This window comes from Sander lucioperca, chromosome 18, assembly GCF_008315115.2.
Source record: "Sander lucioperca isolate FBNREF2018 chromosome 18, SLUC_FBN_1.2, whole genome shotgun sequence".
Lineage (NCBI taxonomy): Eukaryota > Metazoa > Chordata > Actinopteri > Perciformes > Percidae > Sander > Sander lucioperca.
The window spans coordinates 14,263,692-14,277,205 of record NC_050190.1 but is presented as its reverse complement, the minus strand read 5'-3'; the positions used below and the strand labels follow the sequence as shown (position 1 = coordinate 14,277,205).

At 43.1% G+C, this 13,514-nt stretch overlaps 1 protein-coding gene across 5 annotated transcripts in view; it reads left to right on the top strand.

Moving 5' to 3' along the window:
- The window catches only part of LOC116035872 (signal-induced proliferation-associated 1-like protein 1), a 42,148-nt gene that overhangs the window by 25,732 nt on the left and 2,902 nt on the right, over nt 1–13,514 (top strand). For 3 of the 5 annotated variants that reach the window (XM_031279228.2, XM_031279226.2, XM_031279227.2), the window contains exons 6-19: nt 534–637; nt 935–1,092; nt 6,346–6,925; nt 8,116–8,390; nt 8,502–8,762; nt 8,874–9,017; nt 9,112–9,248; nt 9,368–9,450; nt 9,759–10,177; nt 11,183–11,374; nt 12,038–12,200; nt 12,361–12,562; nt 12,881–13,030; nt 13,229–13,346. In XM_031279228.2, the coding sequence (XP_031135088.1) occupies nt 534–637; nt 935–1,092; nt 6,346–6,925; nt 8,116–8,390; nt 8,502–8,762; nt 8,874–9,017; nt 9,112–9,248; nt 9,368–9,450; nt 9,759–10,177; nt 11,183–11,374; nt 12,038–12,200; nt 12,361–12,562; nt 12,881–13,030; nt 13,229–13,346 (2,986 nt within the window). The remainder of the gene's footprint in view (nt 1–533; nt 638–934; nt 1,093–6,345; nt 6,926–8,115; nt 8,391–8,501; nt 8,763–8,873; nt 9,018–9,111; nt 9,249–9,367; nt 9,451–9,758; nt 10,178–11,182; nt 11,375–12,037; nt 12,201–12,360; nt 12,563–12,880; nt 13,031–13,228; nt 13,347–13,514) is intronic. The other 2 variants (XR_004101472.2, XM_035995000.1) reach the window with 2 other exon arrangements.

Here is a 13,514-nt window from a genome sequence, read left to right as displayed (position 1 = left end):
GATCTAATTTTCTCCCACCAACTTTGTCCTTTCAAAACTGTCAATTTACTTTTCTCTAGTATCATTTTCTCTCTGGTGTGTCTTCTACAAAAGTCCCTCAGTAGTACGAATGAGTGCATGTGGATAATTGCATCAATCTTTAGGGAATCTGGCTCGACTCAAACAAACATAGATTTGGTGATTGAATGACAGTTTATAATTTCCTGTTTATGGCCTTGTAGTCCACAAAGTACCATTGAATTACAGTCTAATTATTTAAACATTTAGACACTGCCCCTTGTTCTGGAAACTGTAATGTTAAACAGAAAAGAAAGGGATCCACTTACACTTGAGTAAAACAGTTAATTGAGCATTGGTTTATCCAGGCTGACATTGATCCACAGTTCACTGTTGTCTCGATGTTTTGGCTACGGTTAAATTGCATCCTATCTTGTACAGAAACCACTGAGCTCACAGAATATACATGTGAGAGAGATGGATGGCAGTAACTGTGCAATGGATCTCAACCCTGTATTGCTATTTTTCCCCTGTAGCGGATTCCACGGGTACTCACTCCCTGTACACGACTTACAAGGACTATGAGATCATGTTTCATGTGTCGACTCTGCTGCCTTACACACCCAACAACAAACAACAGGTAAAAATCAAGAGCCTAGCCGTTGTGGTATACCATTAGTTATGTATCAGGAAATTCCTTTGTTGGAAACGGATGGAGTAAAGAAAACCTTAAAGGAAGGGTGTATCATTAGATGCATGATATGACTTATGGCTCTGTAATCAGATTTGATTCTTATCCAACTTTCATTCTAACGAAACTTCTATTGTTGAGTGCCATGTCATTAAATGGAATGTACCATATGATTGGTATGGCTTTGCTTTCAGATTCAAATCCCATACTGCTCTAATTAAGACTGTGTTGTTTTCCATTGACCAGTTACTGAGGAAACGCCACATAGGGAACGACATTGTGACCATCGTGTTCCAGGAGCCTGGTGCTCACCCCTTCACCCCGAAGGCTGTTCGCTCTCACTTTCAACATGTCTTCATCATTGTACGGGTGCACGATCCCTGCTCTGACAACACATGCTACAGGTGGGTCTTGTATTTGACCAGCAGAATAATAGGTAAACCCAACATAATGAATAACCCTTTGAGCTTGGAGGTGTACAGTGAATTTGTAAGGGCCACAATGGAAACAAGTCTTTTTTTCTACACATGCATACATGTTATGTGGTTTGTCAAAGAAAGGAAGGAAGGAAGAAAAAGCAGCATTGGTGTATGTGGCATGTTTGCTGAACAAAACCTCTTCCTGGATAAGTACAGGTTTTTAAAAAATCTACCAAACCTACCAAAGCTTGGAAAGGTTACCAGTTTACCGTCTCAAAGAATTATGAGTATGAAACTGTGACTGACACTGACGTTAAGGTTAGCCCACCAGCTATGAATATGTATGACCGTATCGAGAGACTAAGGAGACTTATTACAAGTTTAAGTAGGCCAGGCTGACCAAACCTAGTAGCAATGTTGAAATTCTGGTTTTAACTTACCATCTCAGTGCAGCACTGGACCCTTTTTATGGGACCCTTAAAAGCTCCGCACCACTTCCAGTGCTACCTGCGGTGTTGTTTTTATGCAGGTAGCTACAGTAGCATTAAGACAAAAGCATTGACTGGAAGGCATGGGCTGGACATAAAAGCCTGTTGTGTGACTGTCCTGTCTCTCTGGGGTGTGTATTCTCATGTCTGCATAAGTATAAATTAGTTTGATTATGATCAAATGTAATAGATTGGCCCTACAGTAGCGATCCTCCTCCTCTTCTCTTCCGCTGGCTGATTCTTAGCCTCGTGATGATCAGACTGCAACTCTATGGCGTTCACACTCATGCATCCCAACTCCACCACACACACATTTTCTCTGCTCTGCATACACTGATATTACACGCATAGTTGCTCCCCTTCACTCTCTTACTCCCGTTTCTCCTTTTTACCTGTTTCTCATGCTCACTTGCACACTATTACACACACATGCACACACTTTTCTCCATGCACACTCAAAGGCTCACACACTCATATAATACAAGCCCCCCCCTTCGTTCTTTCTTTCATCTTCTTCTCTTTTCCTCCCTCCCTGCCTGTCACTTTGCCTTTGGGCAGCGTGAGCTGGAATGGTCTGAAGGAGTTAGCGCCATGCACATGAAGTGCTCTCTTCACTCGGACATGCATGTGAGCGGGGAGGATTGTTCAGAGCAGAGTCCCTCAGAGCTCACAGAGTCTATCTCAGTAGCGGACGGTTCAGGCCAGCCTTCTGTCTCTCAGTTCACACCTACATGAAATTTGGGCTAATTTATTTAGTCTTTTTTTTTTTTACAGACTTTTCTCCTCTCTGACAAATTATTTTTTTCTGACCGATCGACCAGTGGACACCTTTATTCAGTTTGCTTTTTGCCTAAAGGGGGCATGTTTGAGTTTAAACTCTGGGAAAAGAGAAAGGGTGAAATGCTGGTTCTCCTGGTTTGCCTTATTGATGAAATGGAGAGGCGCAGGACACAGAGTCCTTGAGGACAATCTAGCAACCCCACCCAGAGAAACTCGCACACTCCCAGCCTTTGGTTTCTACTTCTATGCTGTGGATCGAGGCACCATATGTTAAGACTTCACTCCTGACTCTTTGTCACAAGGCTTTTCACGGATGCCTTTCCCTGATGGTTTGGAAAGGTTTCTGGGTTGGGACAAGAGAACACAGGCTACAAAGATTTGCTCCACCACACTGAGTAGTATGTCTTGAGTGTCGGATTGAAGCTATAGAACAGAATCACGTTATCATCGACCCGGGGAATCTTTTGGTCACATTGATTGCAAAAAAGATTCATGGTATTGTGCAGTAAGGAAGAACATGGTTGATTTTTGGTGACACCAGGAGGTAAGTTAAACTGTAGGTGTTTGTGTTGATTTATTTATTTGTTTATTTAACAGGGACAATGTGTGGCCATTGACTATCCTAGAATAAAGGCTGTTTTATGCTTCTGCGTCAACTCCACGCCGTCGCTCCTACGACGTCGTGACCCCTTCGGAGTTCTGCGTTGGGGTTGCTTTGCATCGCGGTGCATTTCACCGCCATAACGCTAGGGGGTGTGTGGCTTCGAAGTTCGGTGTTGCCTGTGTCTGTGTCGCTCACCACTGAAACGGTACTCAGAATGGCAAACCTCATAGACTGTCATGCTAAAATATTAATCTTATGTGTTTGGCCTTTTCTTGCTTAGATTTTGTAAAAAAGTATTGAGAAATAGACACAGTAAAATCCATTGACCTAGTTACTGTAACCAGAAAATAAGTCTGAGGTTATTTGCGAGGTGTCTGACAGCCAGTTTATGTTGTGTTAGCAAGCAAACTTTAAGACAACTGCCCACAAAGTACTGCTTGCTGGCGAAGTGCTAATTTCAAAACGTTACTGACATATAGACACTTTACAAACGGATAACCCCGTCATTGTAACCAAAATATGTCTGGGAAGGAGTTATGGCATCAAATGTTAGGATTCGGGTACAGAGAATATAGGCTACACGACAACCTGCAAACTGCAGTTGTGTTGTTGCATGTGGTATTTCATACAGTGATTTGACTTTGCCGCTTACTGAATACCAACTCTACTCTATGGATTTCAACTGATCGCTAGTCACACATTTGCAAACACACACAGATTGTTACGTGCAGACATACTGGCTTGAAACCTGATTTCTCACAAAGAGATTGTTTGTTACATTTTTTTGCCATCAGTCTGTGTCTTCATAGCTTGTGACCATGTCAATAATGGGATGTCTTTATTAATAGAGATTAGAGCAGTAAAGAGTATGTTATGATTTGTTGAGTCATCCAGTTATTAATAGCCTGTTGTTGCCTGCTGCTGAGATTTGGATAATGCTCAGGTCTTATTGAGCCAGACCAGAGCATTAGAGGAGTAAGTGGCCCGGGGCCAGCGGGGTGCTAATCTGCTGCTTTCAACCGCTGTCTCAAAGTCACACGGGGCCATCAAGGCGGATTGCATAACTAGACCTTTGTCAAGGAAATGTAGGCGGTTTGTGCTTGCTAGCTCGAGCTCCATACCATGATGTAGCGGAGAGCTGGCTTGTCAACTGTGATTGGATGTATAGTATTTATACGCTGGGCTTAGTCAGGCATAGTTTGCAACATTTCTGCTAAAGACTATGACTGTTATCTGTTGAATGGACTGGACTGGATGCAGACTTGTCAGGACTGTCACATTAGCTTATCTAACACCATGTCATGGACTAATGGGCTTTTAGTGTATATTATGCTACAACTGTGTGTACAGTGCCGAGAAAAAGAAAGTGAACCCTTTGGAATTACCTACATTTATGCACAATTTCTCTTATTTGTTTATATATATAAAATGTGGTCTGATCTTTAGCAAAGTCACTATAATAATAATTGTTTTATATTGCATATTTATTAAATAATCTTGATTAAAAATCCAAATAGGAAATAGTATGTGAACCCCCTTTACAAATGGCCTCTAAAAAAGCTACTACAAGTCAGATATTCCCATCAATTGTAGTTAGTGCTTATTTGTACCTTGTTCGGTACAAAACATCTTGTTCTGTACAAAAAAATATGAATTACTGACACTCATCTCTTCACAAAATGATGTGATCCTTCCCTCATTCACAGGTGCTATTAGAGATGAAGCAAAAAGGTATTAAAAGGTGGAGGAGAACGCTTGGGTTACAGTTAAGGACCTGTCTAAATATCTAAAAGTCACTGAGGTTGCGATTTATGTCTCAGCAATAAGAAAAATATAGGGCAACAATGGTGCTGCTCATCAAAGGGCACCATAGAGGAAAACACTGTTCTACCTTAAAATAAATTGATGATATTGTACACCTCAAATTGGCAACCCAAATGTTCTTTTATGTTACTGGGACAATGTTCTGTGAAAAGCTGAAACAAAAGACTATATTTAGTTGCATAAACACATTACACTTTGGAGTAATAAAGCAAAACAAACTAATAGCCTAACATCATCCTTAAAGTGAAGCATGGAATAGGGATCCCCATGATTTGTAGTTGTGTTGCGGCCCCTGGGCCTGAACATTTACCAACCATTACTGAACCATTACTCATTGAGAAAACAATGCACTCACACATATTAAAATCATTTTTGCAAGTTAAAGTTTCGGGGTAGCTGTCAGTCATCTGATGCTTCATAGAAGTTGGGAGATGTAACACGGAAATGCCCCTAAACACAGTTAAACATGAACTACAAAAATAACTTGGACATTATAAAATTCATCCTGGCCAATGTGGAGATGTGATCAACACATATAGGAAACATTTGGTTGTGTCACTGGTTTAACTAGTTACCAAACTCACTTTCTTTTTCCAAACTGACTTTGGCTTGTTCAAGCAAATATTTCAATGAATACACCAAAACATGTAATTGTTTTTTATGTTACTATTTCAGGCAGATGTAGCTTGTCCATTATTGTGAATTTTAAGAATATCAGACCACATTTTCTGATTAAATCATGCAGAAAAAAATGCTACACTTAACTTTTTAGTGGCACTGCTGGATGTATACACTTAAAGCCTCAATTTATGCAACCAAAGTGTGTATAAACAGGCTGCCAACTAATTGAATAATACAAGCATGTCGTCCCAAATAGTAAATTAATCTCAATTTGTTTAAAAGCACACTTTGCTGAATTTGTTCTACACTGAGCCAATTTTTATATGAACAACAATACCTACACCTGTTAAATCATTTGTAGTAATCCGACTCAAGGACAGCTATTGTGTGCAAATGGAATAGGAGCAGTGGAGGGTAACAAGAGAAGAGCCTTACCTGTAGGAATTTTAACACACTCCTTTATACTCACAAGTGAAACAGGTCAAAGGCAACTATACTTGTGGGTAAACTATGTAATGTGTCTCCACTATGCTGTATTACCATGTTATGTTTGTCCTCCTGATGTAACTTTTACCCCCAGTTATTTGACCATCATGGAAATAAGTTATGTTAACTTTTAGTGTTTGTTTGTTTTTCTGTGTCATATTTCAGTTCTATGTGTTTCATGCTTTTTATATTTTATGTTATTTTATTTTGTCTTCATACATATCCAATAGTCTTCTGACTTTTTTTATTTTCGTATATTTCTACAACCATTTGTTGAATATCATTTCATGACAGAATCAAACCAAACCATACTTTTAAAGTGCATTGCTGCAAAGGCCTGTACAAAGGGGTTTAAGTTATGGATTATAATGTTTGTTTATTGACATACTATAGCAGTGCCCTCAAACCCTTGCCCTCTTTTTTTCCTTTCTGCAGTGTGGCTGTCACCCGTTCCCAGGACGTTCCCTCCTTTGGCCCACCAATCCCCAAGGGTGTGACCTTCCCCAAGTCCACTGTCTTCAGGGACTTTCTGTTGGGCAAAGTCATCAACGCTGAGAACGCAGCCCACAAGTCTGATAAGTTTGGTGCCATGGCAACACGCACACGGCAGGAATATCTTCGAGACTTGGCAGAGCGTCACGTGACCAGTACTCCTGTTGAACCCACTGGGAAGTTCCCCTTTATCTCTCTGGCACACAAACGACGGGAGAAGGTGCGTCCATACAGTGGGGCGGAGCTGCGGAGCCTAGGGGCCGTGACCTGGCAGGTTCATGCTGAAGATCAGGTAGCTGGTGCTGAACGCGAATGCCTGTTGGCCATTTCAAATGACTTCATCATCCTATTGGATCAGGAGGCCAAAGCGGTGGTGTTTAACTGCGCCACACGTGATGTGATTGGTTGGTCAACTGGGAGTCCCGCCTCCATGAAGATCTACTATGAGCGTGGAGAGAGTGTATCTCTGCGCTCCATCAATAACAACACAGAAGACTTTGGAGAGGTTGTCAAGAGACTGGAGGTCAGTGGGGCACCACTACTGTCTATGACAGTACATCTCATTAGCACACACCATCTGCTGTAGCTATCAGAGGTTATGCTGAGCCAAACACTGCATCTCTGAAAAACAGCTTGTAATGAACAGGCACAGTCCTTTTGGCTTTCACTATCTGAATGCACATTGCTTTTGTCATCATATTTACATTTTAGCTAGTCATCTGCAAAGCTTATCCAATACAGATAACGACTAAAACAGTGGAATAAACGTGCATTTCTAAATCAAGCACCAAGTGTCAATTAGTACAAAGGTCAGGGCCTTTTGGAGTATCCCTGTAGCCAGTGAACAGGTATGTAGGCAAAAAGTGCTTAGTAAAGTTTTTCAGTGTTTTGAGTGTCTTCCACTATGATGTGTGAGGGCAGTATTCCCTCTGTCCCTTGAAAACAGTAGTACGAAGAAATAGGAACAAAGTATTGTTGATGTTATAATAGCAACATAAGGGCGTAGCCTCAAATTAGACAGTCACCAAAAAGCCACAGCTGTTGTGTTGACTCTATGATTATAAGTTATGCTTAGCACAATACATAGTAATTTGGTGATATGATATTACTGAGGTTTTCAGTGTGGTGTAGGTAAGGCAGTGCTTTTTGACGGGGCATTTGGATCATTCTGCTGACAATGCAGTTCTAGTTGATAGTAAACAAAGTTAAGATTTACTGTTGCCTTCTAGCAGTACTGGCACGTGCCCTTCTTTGTAAAGCAGGGATGTGTTTTTTTTTTCATGGCCTTTGTTGTGGGCATCATAACATGCATGGTAACTGTATCTAACTGGAACTCTGCTCCTTTTGTGATTTGCTACTATTTTTACTATTTACTATTCTGTGTACTAACTACCATTTACTTCTCAGTTAACTTCCCACAGGTAGAGGAAGAGCGAGACAGGGTGTCTAATTGTAGTTGTAACATACCACAGTTTTAATAGGAGTGTACATAATTATTTAAATTCAAGTGCTTAGTATTTATAGTATGTGACTGAAATATGTGCCTCAGCTGGGATGGGATTAGAGCTAGCTTGAAGACGGTATATTAGTTTACCTGCAAAAGACTCTGAAGGGTTTCTTTAAGAAATTGTTTTATACATTATGCATTATGTCTTCTACTCTTTCTCTGATTTGCCCCTTTGCACCTCCGCTCCCTCACTTTACTGTTTGTAGCTGTTGACCAAGGGCAGTCAGACCACAGAGATGACATTGCGCCGTAACGCCCTGGGCCAGCTGGGCTTTCATGTCAACTTTGAGGGCATTGTTGCTGAGGTGGAGCCCTATGGCTATGCTTGGCAGGCTGGGCTCAGGCAGGGCAGCCGATTGGTGGAGATCTGTAAGGTGTCGGTGGCTTCGCTGTCTCACGAGCAGATGATTGACCTGCTCAGAACCTCTGTTACTGTCAAGGTGGTCATCATCCCTCCACATGAGGACTCCACGCCACGCAGGTAGAGTAGATATACAGTAGATGATTTATAGATGCAAGAGAAACTCTGCTTAATGCAGTTGTCTGTGGCTTTTAAAGCTGTCCCATTCTGACTGTGAACATGTGCCAACAGAGGCTGCTCAGAAATCTACCACATGCCACTAGTGGATTACAAGAACCACAAGGAGGGCATGCCATATGAGTTAAAGTTCCCTTTCCGCCCCACCAACAACAACAACACCAAGTGGCCACGCACCTCATCCAGCCCTCAAACACGCGCTGCTGGCACAGGGGGAACGCTGATCAAGGCCCCGCCTTCAGACTTCAGTGACCGTAACTCTGCTGTTATTCCCCGAAGTGTGTCCAGCGACGGGCGACCCCTCAACCCCAAAAGGTCACAAAATAAATATAATGCTGTTATAAAACTTGCAGACACACTGAACAAAAAGCTGTCTGGCTGCAGTTCACAGTTGGTCTTTAATGACATACTTATGCGTCGTCACAGATATTCCCCAGGGAACGACAACTACGCTCTTGCCTGCTCTATTGTGATGGGTCGCACACTGCACAACACAAACTCCCCTTCCAGCCTCCCCTACACAGACGCCATGAGCTCCAACCAGTGGAGGCAGAAATCTATGCCTGATGGGTAAGTTCTTCTGCCCCTCACTATGGGTTACTAATGCTAAATTGGCCTGCTGCACTACCTGGCAATATGGTGACCTTCCTCATCTCCCCTCTAGGTTTAATAACAACAACTGCCGGTCCCCTGTGTCATCTGTGCGCCACATGGCAGGTGAGGGGGTCAATGGGATGAAAAAGTGCTCTAGCACTGGTGTTGGATGGACCCAAACTGTGGAGGGGGACAAAACCAGTGCAGGTAAGAGGAATTCCGAACTCTGGCCTTAGGGTTAGTGATGTCATTGAATAAAACATGACTTTTACTGTGCTACCACTTGTCTACAGACCTCATTACCCATATGTCCTTGCGTCCCACAGACACTGTGGTTTCCAAGGCAGTAATTCCTCGACTCCAACCGCCAGAGCAGGGCAGCCAAATGTCTCCTAACAAAAGCACTAAGGTGAGCTGGAATCAACAAGCACCATACTGTATGTCATCTCCTAGCTCCTATGGGATTGCAGGTTACGAGTTGATAAAGGAGGCCCTGGGTTAACCAGAGTGCTGCAGTTTAATCACTGGTAAAGATTATGTGCTTTTGAGTAAGAGCTACAACATGTGTATTCCAATCTCCACGCTTTAAATATTGACAGTGGATTGAGCTCGCAATATCATAATATGGGGAAATATTAAATATGTACAGTAAAAACTTTGGGGAAAAAAAAGTTTTTTAATTTGAAAATGCTAATTGGACTTCTCATCTCTGAATAGCCGGATGCTCCGTATTCATCCAGCCAGTCTAGCAGCAACACACTCTCGAGCAACGCCTCCAGCTCCGCCCACAGCGATGAGAAGTGGTACGAAGTCGGCTCACGTTCAGGAGTGCGGAGCGATCTCGAGCTCAACGGCTATCTTCAGGGCACCTCCACTGACAGCGGTATTGATGCCACCTCCTTCACTGCCACACAAAGCAGCACAGCTTCCTCCACTGGTGCCTTCAGGGCCAAAGACAAAATCCCATGGCAGGATGACCCAGCAGGCAGCCAGAGGGCCTCGGACTCTTCACCTCTGATGCCAGACTCTCTCGTTGCCATTGGAGGCAGTGAGATTCCAGCAAAGAGTCCATCAGCCTTTCCCCTCGTTCCTGATAGTGGCTCCTACAGCCTCAGTGATGCTGCCTCCCACTCCAGGTGTGCTGCTGTTCTGTTTGACTCAGCTGTAGGCAGCTGAGGAATTTGTGGCCTTGCATCAATGTTTCATTAAACAGACAGTGATTCATTGTAGTCCAGATATATCCTGTACCATCCCAGATGGAAAAGTCCAAAGCTCTCTGCGTTTTGGCATTAACAGAGGGAGAGAGGAAGAATTAAATAACTGTGTGTGTGTGTGTGTGTGTGTGTGTGTGTGTGTGTGTGCGCCTGTGGTTTTGCATTTGTATGTATCTCTGTCTCCTGGTATTCATGATTGAAAGGAAGTGCTTGATGTTGCTAGAAATGCAGACTGTGAGTTCAGCGCTGTTTCCCCTCTTCTAAATCCCACTTCCGTTTGAATCAACTAAAGCTTTCCTCCCTCTCCTCTTCACTCAGCCAGAAATAACTCAGCTCTACCAGACCTGTATATTGGCAGCTTTGTTTTATAGTATGTGCGGTGCACGCACATACGCGACACAGACACAAAACTTGCTGTTTGAAAATTCAAGCTTTTATGTCAAACTACGGAGAAATGTTATTCGAAGTTGCTGGAAATAAAGTGCAAGGACACGGCGTCCTATTTTTTTTAATCCATAAAGTCATCACTTGATCCCATCTGCAGAGAGAGATGCATATATACATTACTATACATAGTAATGGAACAGGTCAAAGATAATCTGTTTATGTTCTGTTTATATATGCAACATGTGCTAACATATTTTGACAGTTTGAACTAGAAAGAAAGTGGCCATCTGAGGGAATTCATTTTCAGCCAAATTATAGATATTGGTGCTTCATCAATAATGCCAATTGAACCAAGGCCAAAATAAAAATTTAACAATTGAAACCCTGACAAATGAATAGTACTGTACTGCCACTTTTGCAGTTACTTAATATGCTCTGGGTGCTATGTTTTTATAATTACATGAAAATCAAAGACTGTGACACTGATGCCTTTCTTTTTCATACATACTGTATGTCTCACCTACCTCCCTTTTTCTTCAGTACACTCAGTTCTGGCCTCTCAGGGAGTCCGATGGATCAGGGGCAAGACGAGGCAGCGGCTGCAGCCACTTCACCCACATCACCAGGGACCAAGAGTTTCTACCCTCGTCAAGGAGCGACCTCAAAGTACTTGATTGGCTGGAGGAAACCTGGGGGAACCGTCAACTCTGTGGATTTTGGAAGCACTCGCAAGTAAGATAGGAACTGTCTCCTGCAGTGCTGCATGTTGAGAAAAATTATCATTCAGTGTAGAAATGCGTCCCACTGTCAGTGATGTTGATGTTTGAGAAACTGGGGGAAAGGACTGAATGTTTTGTTATATTTTGTCTTTCAGACAGCTCACTTAATACTACTTTTCTGATTTTGGCAACACTGCCACCATGTGGTGTAGCTGTTTTTTTGTGTTTTTTTTTAATTGTTTGGTTCCCAGAGAAGGGTGACTAAATATATTGTCCTTTTTTATTCATTCAAGGCAGCATATGTCTCATTGTTTGGCCCAAAGGGCGATTGCATCATTTGTGGTTGATGGTTACTGCTGTTTTCACACTGTACAGCTGCTGAACAAACCACAGTTATTCCTGGTGAAGCAATAGAGTGGTGAGAGAGTACAGTAGAGAAGTGTCTTGTCAAGTGTGTGTTAACCTCACAAAGAATGGTTGCAGCTCCTTATCATTCATTCACAGATTCCCATCCAGTCTCAGAATTTGAACTGCTGACCTTTAATCACAGACCTTCTTTGTTGTTGATGTTCTTGGCCACCACCTCCATTACCTTTGCATTCTTATTTTCTATATAATGTGTGTTATTTGGATTTAAGAGGTATGTCTCTGAGTTGAATCTTGCTTTTATCTCCAGACGGCACCAGAGTGATGGTCTGCTGGGTGGTCAGCCGCAGCTCAGGGCCAATCTCCGGGGCTCCCAGTCGCCCCAGCGGCACACTGCCAAGTCCAGCTTGGAAGAGGACTTGAAGAAGCTCATCACACTTGACAGCCCTCCACCTACTACAAGTGAAGAGAAGGTACTGAGAAAGGCTGTGGCCTTACTGTCTAGACTGACTCTAGTAACATAGTACAATGATTCCTCCCCATTTTTTGATTAGGACAAATTTGCATTCGTAAAGTGTTTCACTTTGTTTTACCTAAGTCCTGTAATTTGTCTGTTTCCATCCCTATCTGAAGCCAATGTTTCCAGGTCCGCTAGCGACTCGTCGCTCCCTCCAGAGAACTCTGTCAGATGAGAGTATTTACAGCGGGCAGAGAGAGCCATCCTCTAGTGGACAGCGTGACACGCCTACTGACCTTCTGTTCAGCTGCTCCACCATGCCACGCTCACCCACCAATCGCCATGGACCAAGCCGGCGAGCATCACACAAATCCCTGGGTGAATGTTCAGTATTTATAGCTGATCATAGAGGAGGTGGCAGTGTGATAAATGTTGTCCTGTGAACCTTTGTTTGTAGTTAGAAAAAAGTAATGAAGTAGGATAATATGATTTATACATAGTCTTCAGATAACAAGGTTTGTAAACTTAATCTCAAAAACAGAAAATAGACACTTCCAAAGGCTTAAAATATCACCTATAATCTCAATTGAAAGGGAGCATCGCTGTTGGTTGCAAGATTTCTCTATTTTTCTGTCATAGGAGAACAGATACAAATGCTGTCCACTGTGGTTTACTTTGCTGTTTCTCCTTCCCTAGGAGACCTGTCAGCCCCAGAGAGCTTAGAGCTGGAGCAGGAGAGGAAGAGGCAGCAGCTGCAGGACGCTGTCCTCATGCCGCTGCCTGACACTGGGGCAGATGGCCCGCTGGACTGGGCCCACCTGGTAGATGCTGCCAAGGCCTTTGAGGGTAGGCACATGTTGTGTTTTAATTTCCTCCACAAAATCATTGGAAGTGAAGGTTAATTACTGATATTACTTTTCAGTAGTAGGTGTGGCAGAAAAACCCAACTGCCATCTTTATCCTCACCAGAAGAGGGCACTGTTAGTCTGTATTTGTTCTCTCTCCAAATCTAATGATATGTCTTTGAACTGTTTTTTTATTCAGAGCAGAGGCTGGTCTTCCTAGCAGCCCAAGAGGAGAGCTCTGTGGCTGAGAGCACAGCAGCCACCAGTCCCCAGCAGGCTGAGCCTCAGGCAGCCCCGCTGAGACAGCCCTCACCTGGGTAAGAGGCCTTACTGTAGGTCATGGCGTGGGACCAGCGTTTGCTTTAATCCACTGGTGTCCAGCACTGTGCCATGAAACACCCTGCAGATTTCACTCCAATAAAACGCTACTGCAGCTGGTATCACTAATTAGCCCTCCGCTCTGGTTGACTGCATGCTAAACGGTA